The sequence below is a fragment of the Aulonocara sp. 'chitande type north' Nkhata Bay genome, linkage group LG5 (assembly GCF_057382095.1).
Source record: "Aulonocara sp. 'chitande type north' Nkhata Bay isolate Kocher_YH1m ecotype deep benthic linkage group LG5, A_spYH_male_GT1.1, whole genome shotgun sequence".
NCBI classification, from domain to species: Eukaryota; Metazoa; Chordata; class Actinopteri; order Cichliformes; family Cichlidae; genus Aulonocara; species Aulonocara sp. 'chitande type north' Nkhata Bay.
This window is the reverse complement of record NC_141348.1, coordinates 30,745,499-30,754,213: the sequence shown is the minus strand read 5'-3', so window position 1 is coordinate 30,754,213 and position 8,715 is coordinate 30,745,499. Positions and strand designations below refer to the sequence as shown.

Here is an 8,715-nt window from a genome sequence, read left to right as displayed (position 1 = left end):
TCTGACAATCAATTTTACTGCTAGTTTGTTCAAATGCGACTTTCTTTTACTGATTTTGTTCTCTTTGCTGTGTGTGTGTGTGTGTGTGTGTGTGTGTGTGTGTGTGTGTGTGTGTGTGTGTGTGTGTGTGTGTGTGTGTGTGTGTGTGTGTGTGATCATTGAAAGTGTGGTCATTTTTGAAGTGAACAGAAAAGGAAAATATATAATAAATGGAGACATTAATTCAAAGAATCACAACAACACAAAGGCTTGGTTGATGCTCAGCTCTTTATTTAGTTTGTTTGTTTAAACTATGTGACAGCGAGGCACGGAGCTGATGGGACATTCTGTGCTTAAATGTGAACTCGAGATAATGATGGAAATTAGAAAAATCAAACTGTGTTTGGAAATGCATTTAAAAATCACACCCATTAATATCAACTGAGTCTGCAGAAAGTCTGAGTATGAAACCAACTTTATTAAACTGAACAAGAGAAACTTCAAATTTTAGACAGAACCATCGACAGTCAGTTACAGACACAAAGATCTTCTCCATTTGAAGTGTCAGCTTTTCAACTGATAGGAACTCAGAGCTGATTCAGCAGAAAGAGAATAAAATGGTGCATGTTGGCCGCTGAATAAAAATGAAAATGAAAAATAAACATTCTGTGCCTTTTACAAAGGTAAATGATCATTGTGAAGAAACAGTAAGAAAATGTTTTCATGTTGTTTCAGTCATTCAGCTGTCAAACTGTTTTCGGTTTCCTGTCCTGGGGGTGGTCAGTGAGAGTGAAGCAAGAAGCCAGAGAAGATGCTGTATCCGTTTCGTGTTCCTCTCATCGCTCTGTAGTCTTTAGTCTCCAACCAAACCTCTTGATCTTTTGACACGTACACCGCCAGGCCACCAGAAGTCACCTAGGATCAGCGGAGTTCAAAAATTAAATGGAGGATATATCTATTTCAGAGGTTAATACACTCTGACCCAATAATAGGAATTGTTATCGTCTGATGCTTGTACCTGTCTCCCTCCCTGCCGATGATCGCAGAACGATGCCAGCAGCATGTTGTCACGCTTCAGCAACACACACAGTTTTTCATCTAACGAGGCATGGTACACAAAGTAGTACGTTCCTGGGACCCGACACCTACATGCGACACAACAACACCATGAAGATGATTCTATACAAGTGGATTTGTTTCTTATGTCTTATGTCATATTGGGCAGAATTACTTTGTTCAAAACAGCGGAGTTATCAAAATGTTATTCACAGTTAACTCTGGAATATTTGGTAACAAGGAAATTTCAGGACTGGACTTCCACCGGTGGTATGCCCTCAGTTCAGTGATGTGGATGGATGAGTGATTTTTTTTTTTGCAATGTAGTGTGTCTCAGCAACTACAAGGTGAGACCATAAAGTTTCAAGCCTTTTGACGCCTGTTTCAATTCAGTTCCTTTGCTTCTGCACATTTGGACAGCTTTCTAGAGCAATCAGTAGAAGACCCAATCTAACCTCAAAGCCTTTGTTGTTAAACTCTTAACCTCCTCTGGTAATTCTTTGTTTTTACATTCATCAGGTCCCAATATGCCCCAAATATCAAAGAGAAATTAAAAATGCATGCCATGGAAGAGCTGGGGTCTTAGGAGGTTAAGATTTTTGGCAAGAGGAAGTCACAGAGTGCTAAATCTGGGGAATCGAGTGGATGGGAAAGACGCAAAGACTGGATGCAAAGACTCTTGGTGTAACTCATGAAGCAAGAAGAACGTGGAGCTTGATGATTGGAATTAACTGTGCATGAGTGTTTTGATGTATGCAGGTTTATACACCGCTCTGCTTTTAATCATTACTTATTATTAATCTCTGGCTGTCTTCCACATTTTGTCTTTTGTCCTGTTTTCCTCCCCTCACCCCAAACTGGTCATAGCAGATGCGTGCCCCTGCCTGAGCCTTGTTTTGCTGAGAGCCTCTTCCTGTTAAAAGGGAGTTTTTCCTTCACTCTGTCGCCAAGTGCAAGTTTTTTCTCTGTATTACTTTATGGTTTTTAACTTACAATATAAAGTACCTTGAGGCAACAGTTTTTGTGATTCGGTGCTATTTAAATAAAATAGCAGACATGCTCATGTGCAGTCCTCCAAAATCCTAATTATGATGGTGTGGTAGTGTTGTCTCTGATTGTTATAGTATGAGTGCTTGAACTCTATGATCATTGTGAAATGTATTATTATGAAAGTTTGAGCAGGAATCATTGTTGCCATCACGTTTCACTGCCGAATGAGTCTTTACAATTTTAAAACTAACATTAATCATTCAACATTAAAGTGGCAAACACACCTACAGTGATCGGTCTGGCCTGAAAGAAAAATGTCTCACCTGAAGCGTCCTGTGTTTATGTTGTAGTCATCGTTGATGTTGGTGATTGCATCTGTGAACTTAATGACGCTGGCTTTATCTGGGTATTGGTTTGTCGCTCTGGCCACACTGAAGGCCGCCTGCTGCTGGACTACAACAGCCCTGCAGCAACAGAGAGTATTTTTTTAATAGAACAGGGTGCCATTTTTTTAAAGCAGCTAATTAATGCAGAACAACTGCAGTGGACTGTTTTTTTGTTTTGTTTTTAACAGTGAACATAATGCTCTCATCTTGAATCCTCCCTTTGCAATACTTGCCTTCCTATGATGCATGATTCTGCTTCTTCATTCACCTCTTTTTACTCTCATCATGTTTATACATCACTCTGCATTTAATCATTACTTATAATAATAATAATAATAATAATAATAATAATAATAATAATAATAATAATAATAATAATAATAATAATAACAATAATAATAATAATAATAATAATAATAATAATAATGTATAATTTATTGATCCCCGTGGAGAAATTATTAATCTCTGGCTGTCTTCCACACTTTCCACTTGTCCTGTCTTCCTTCCCTCCCTCACCTCCCAAATGCCACGACCCTCATTTGGCTGTCCCTCCCTGAGTCTGGAGGTTTCTTCCAGTTAAAGGGGAGTTTTTCCTTCCTACTGTTGTCAAGGGCTTACTCATAAGGGGTTGTTTGATTTTGGGGGGGACTTCGCTCCTACATTATTTTACAGTCTTAACTTAACAATATGAAGTGCCTTGAAGCAATTATTGTTTTGATTTGGAACTCTTTACACAAAATTTAATTAAAATGAATGAATGAATTAAACATAGGTTTAAAAAATAAACTCATTACCAGTTATACATTTCATATAGTTAAATCAAGGAATGGCCTTTTTTGTTTCATATAATTAATGTAGCACACATAAAGCTGGAGAAGCATTTAACCTGCTTTAGGTCTCAAGCAGTTGTCTCATTTGGCCAGGGTATAATCCAGCTTTGACAGTTTACTGAGTAAACTGTTGAACTGTTTACCTACCCTTGTTCTCCTGGTTCTCCCGGAGGTCCGGCAGTTCCTGGGGTACCTGGCTTCCCAGACTCCCCAATCTGACCTCTTTTACCAGGGGGCCCCTCTGGCCCGAGCTCCCCTTTCTCTCCTTTCTGAGGCCCAAGACCACCTTGCAACTTTGTTCCTAAAGAAACAAGTTCGAAGCATTAGTACATTAATGTAATTACTTTCCTCGGTGATCAGTAACGTAAGGGATTACAATCTGACATTTAGTTGAATTAATCCAGGAGCCGTAAGTCTGACCAGCACTTAAACAGAAGTCATTTTGGTTTCAGCAGACAGACTTTTGCAGATGATTATATCACGTGCAAGTCCCAATAATTCCAATGTTCAGATGTATGAATCTGTGCATTCATAGCTCTGCTGCTAACATTAGCCACAGGGATTGCTTCCAGAGCCATCTATGGTCATCTATGGTTGCAGTGGAATCGTTTTGGTGATGAAGGCTTCTAAGTGAGTGATAAGACCCAGCAATATATGTGTGGCAGGCCTAAGAAGCGCTGGCTGAATGACCTAAATACAGCGCTTTGTTTGTTCTCTCCTTTTGTAGAGGATACATTGGTGACAAAATGATTTTTCCCTTATCATAACCTGCTTTTACACAGTTATGTTCTAGATACCTGGATCTCCTTTCTCTCCTTTTTGTCCATCACGACCATCTCTTCCAGGAAGCCCAGGAATACCTGAAGATGGTCAGAAAGTTCTAATGAAACTCAAAAAACCAATAGAGAACAAAAACACATCAGTCTCAACAATCATGTGCACAAAAATGCACTCGCCTGGCATTCCGGGCATCCCTGTAGCTGGACAGGTCTCCATAGCGATTAGCCCGGATATTGCCAATGAGAGCAGGGCTCCAACAGTGAGGAAACAATGGTGGAGCATGATGGATAAATCCTGAGAGGGAGGAGAAGTGATGGAAAAAGATGAGAAGCAAACAAATAATGGAGCAAAAGAAGAGAAAAATGATGTTTTTTTTATTAGTAATGTCTTAACTTATATTGGTAGATAGACTGTAGTGATGAGGAAGGGTTTTTCTATAAAATGAAGAAATGAATATTTTGCAAGTATCTTTATGGCTCCACATTATTGTACTGACATCATAATCAATCAAACCCTCTTTGATTCCTTAAGCTATTTTAAAAGAACTGTGATTTTATGTTTGGTCAGATCTCTCTTGAAAAGACATTTTTAGTGTGAGTTACATTTTTCACCTGGATAAGTACCCAAAATGTAACAGTATCTTTGCTTCTACCTTGTGATAGATGTACTCTTTCTGGCTTAAAATAGCTTAATATTGTTCATGAGAAAAATGTTAGTCATATTTTTCACAGATTATAGGCCAATAAGTCATTTATAACAAGTCATGTATCGCTCTAGGCACATGGATAAGGAGAATGGATTAGGAAAGGAAAGCAAAGACAAAGAGGAATGAAAGGAGAGGAGGAAACAAGGACAACATCAAGGAGAAAAACAAGCGCTGAAATAGCAACAAGTGCAAAATTATTTGTCAGAAACAGAAAGGTTTTTTTAAATCAGTTATTGAATTTAAATTCCTCTGTTAATGCACGGGACACACAAACATAATAAACAAACGGGAAACAGGAGACCCTTTCAATGAACGCTTCAGAGTAACAAACAGATCAATCAGTAGCTGAACAGATAATTCATCATAAATGTAGAAACCTCACCTGAGAGAAAAGACGGGAGAATAAAACCAACCACGATGAGTTAAACGCAAACTGAAGAGACGCTCGGAGTCGTGTTACAGTCGCACAAGGAAACCAAAGTCAAAAGCAAAGATTCAGCAACTTTACGTCACTGATTATTTTCTATGCTGAGCAAATGAAGTTCTGCATTTCTGGGTTTTACTGACAGCTGGAAGCACAAGAAAGAAAGAGAGAACAGAGAAGCAAATCCTAAACTAGAAAGTTAGCAAAGTTACCAGAACCTAAAAAAGGCTCCAGTTTTCTTCTTTTAATCTTTCCAAAAGATTTCTGAACATTTCAGATGTTTGCAGTTGTCAGGTGAGGTCTTGGTGATGCATAAGGAAATGGGTGGTTTTGTCATTGTCAAGAAATCCATTTAAATAAACAAAATTAACCACACCATTGTCTATTCATCATCAAACTGAACAAACTGAACTAATATTCCCTACACCTTTTTTCCTTAACTCATTTCAACTCAATTTCCTTTCCACGATTCTAAAATATTACACCACATAGACTCAATGAAATAATCACAACCTCTAATCTATTGATTCTTTTTTCTGGACATGAATTTTACTGGGGATTTTTTTTTACCATTTTGCTAATCAAGATTTTCTGTCCTTACGGTCTTTTATATATTAATCCCTCTCTATATACACAAGCTTAATATTTTCCACTTTAAAGGTCAAAACATTTGGAGACTGGCATGTGCCAAAGACTCAAATTCAATATGTTGTTATTTGAATTATCATTGGCTTCTACATTGCTTTCTGAGGGATTTTGTCATTGTTGCTGCTGTTTAAATGAGTTTGGATTCCTCCATCAGCTCACACAGAATCACTGTGGATGTGGTGAAAGGTTGTGCTGCATGCCATGGCATGCCACCTATAAGGCATGAACCCTTTCTCGTGTGTTTTAGCTCTGTGGACACAAAATATCACATTGCATCATACAAAAATATCTGCATTAAAATGATATTTAATCTACATTTTGTATCATTGTTGATGTCTTGGTTTTTTGGGGTTTTTTTTTAATGTAACTGGTTGTTGTAACACAGTTTCTCAGACTTCTGGGATAAATAAAGACTTTTATATTCATAACATGGATCGGGTGAGGATATAAGAACTATGCTAAATTTAAGCATTACAAAATACCTCAATTTAGGAAAAGATTAAGGTTTAAGTTAGATTTGGAACAGCTCTGATTTTGTATCCCTGTTTATGGTTGCCATGGTGATGCATTTTGCCTGGAATAACTACCTGCTGCATTACTCATAATGTTGAGCTTACTGTTTTGCCCTCAGACCAAGCTCTTCGTTTTTCAGTGTAATTTAAATTACAAGCAATGTGATCAGTTTAGTTACTTTTTTAAATAAACAAACTGACATTGTATTGTCTGTGTTACTTTTTATTTTGCTACTTGCTAATGAAGTGTATTTAAACCTACAGCTGTGTTAGTCCACATTATGGTCAGCTAGCGTGATGGCAGACAGGACGGCCTTCACATTTTGGAAGTATTTGTATTATTTAGTTCCGGGGTGATAGTCTGTCACATTCTGCTTTACATTCTGTAACCTAAATAAAGCTGCTGCTGCTGCTGCTGGTGAGGTCCATGGTGGAAGAGACTCTGAGGAAACTGAACCTGCTGCTGGTTATGGGGTGAAGTAGGTTTTACTATGAAAGGAAGTCATGACAATGAGAGGTAAGCGCACAGTAGGTTCAAATCATATAAAAAGTATTTGATGATAAATAAAGTATTTGTAATCTCATCATCTCATCAAGCTAAATACAAAGAGATGTTTATTTCGGTATAAAGTATTGTTTTAGTTTCACCCAGTTTCGGGATACTTAGGCACCAGACATACATACTTGAGATTTGGTTCAAACTGCTCACAAAGTTAATGCCAAATGAAACATTTTAACCCATGGTCCTAAAAACTGACTCTTGGGGTCCTGACCAAGCGTGACTGATTCTTTACAAAGGTCACCTAATCATGAATGTTATTCGTTTGTGAACCACCACAGTGAAACTGGTATAAAAAGTGGGATTATGAAAGTACAAGATTCTGAAACGTTTCTGACTCATGACAGAATCTGAAGAACAGATTTGAGCAATTCAACCAAATGTACACACAAACAGAAGTTAGAGGTCTGCTGAGATACAAAAGTTTACCAAAAGAAGAAGTGCGAACAACAGAACATGTTTCACTTCCCTCACCACCTTAGGAGGGGCTCACATGAAATATTCCTGTTTGATAAATTAGACAGCTAAAGGGTGATGGGCAGTAAAAGCTGTTTGTGCATGGGCAGAAATAAAAAAAAAAAAAAAGAGGCAAGGCAAGGCAAGTTTATTTATATACCACAATTCAACAACAAGGTGATTCAAAGTGCTTTACAGAGACATTAAAGAACAAAAACAAATAAAAAGCATGATTTAAAATTGATTAAAAAAACAGTAGGTAAAATCAGAACAGTAGATAAAATCAGAACAGTAGATAAAATCAGTAGTTAAAATGTTAGTTTTGAAATTTAAGCTTAACAGTGTGGATTTGGTGTTTTATTCAAATGCAGCTGAGAACAGGTGAGTCTTCAACCTGGATTTAAATAAACTGAGTGTTTCAGCTGATCTGAGGCTTTCTGGGAGTTCGTTCCAGATATAAGGAGCATAAAAGCTGAATGCAGCTTCTCCGTGTCTGGTTCTGACTCTGGGAACTGAGAAAAAACCGGATCCAGGTGACCTGAGGGATCTGGAAGGTTCATACTGGGTCAGGAGGTCACTGATGTATTTTGGTCCTAAACCATTCAGAGCTTTATAGACCAGCATCAGAACTTTAAAGTCTATCCTCTGACGGACAGGCAGCCAGTGTAAAGACCTCAGAGCTGGACTGATGTGGTCCACTTTTTTGGTCTTAGTGAGGACTCGAGCAGCAGAGTTCTGAATGAGCTGTAGTTGCCTGAGTGAAATATAGGTAGACCTGTAAAGATGCTGTTACAGTAATCAAGCCTACTAAAGATGAATGCATGGACTAGTTTTTCCAGGTCCTGTTGAGACATCAGATCTTTTATCCTTGATATATTCTTGAGGTGACAGGAAGCTGACTTTGTTATTGTCTTAATGTGTTTTTCTAAGTTTAGGTCTGCATCCATCACTACACCCAAATTTCTCGCCTGGATTGTGGTTTTTAGGTGTATAGATTGAAGTTCTCTGGTGACCTGTAATCGTTTTTCTTTGGCACCAAAGACTATTACCTCAGTTTTGTTTTTGTTTAGCTGGAGAAAAAGAGAGAGAGAGAGAGAGAGAGAGAGAGAGATAGGAGGAGTGTCATCTCTACACAGAGAGTTCAGACTCAGGGGGTAAAATTTTAGCATCACTCCATCTCATCACTTGCACCTGGATAGGACAAATCACACCACTCATTTTGGGGAATTTGATGTGGTGTGATTTGTCCTTACATTGACCTCTATTAAAACACTGACGATGTTTAATATGAGCAGCCATATTAACAGTATACACATATATGAATATATATACTGTAATGTTCACATATGTTCTCAAGAACCGGACGCTTTGATCTCAGTTTGTCTGTTT

At 38.0% G+C, this 8,715-nt stretch overlaps 1 protein-coding gene across 1 annotated transcript; it reads right to left on the bottom strand.

Annotated features, from left to right (window-relative positions):
- Positions 1-425: 425 nt before the first annotated feature.
- LOC147330985 (complement C1q subcomponent subunit C-like) lies at positions 426-5,273 on the bottom strand. Its single transcript, XM_086293004.1, has 7 exons — positions 5,110-5,273; positions 4,198-4,315; positions 4,039-4,101; positions 3,389-3,542; positions 2,349-2,489; positions 998-1,124; positions 426-894 (listed from the first exon to the last, which is right to left on the bottom strand). The coding sequence occupies exons 2-7, from the start codon at positions 4,301-4,303 to the stop codon at positions 760-762; spliced, it is 726 nt and encodes a 241-aa protein (XP_086149130.1). The 5' UTR covers positions 4,304-4,315; positions 5,110-5,273; the 3' UTR covers positions 426-759.
- Positions 5,274-8,715: the final 3,442 nt, after the last annotated feature.

What these genes read in the sequence shown, in the direction of transcription:
- LOC147330985 (XM_086293004.1), bottom strand. Translation starts at nt 4,303, where the DNA reads ATGCTCCACCATTGTTTCCTCACTGTTGGAGCCCTGCTCTCATTGGCA. An exon ending in AGGAGAGAAAGGAGATCCAG is followed by an intron (nt 3,543 to 4,038) that starts GTATCTAGAACA and finishes TTGTTTCTTTAG; the next exon opens with GAACAAAGTTGCAAGGTGGT. An exon ending in GGAGAACCAGGAGAACAAGG is followed by an intron (nt 2,490 to 3,388) that starts GTAGGTAAACAG and finishes CTGTTGCTGCAG; the next exon opens with GGCTGTTGTAGTCCAGCAGC.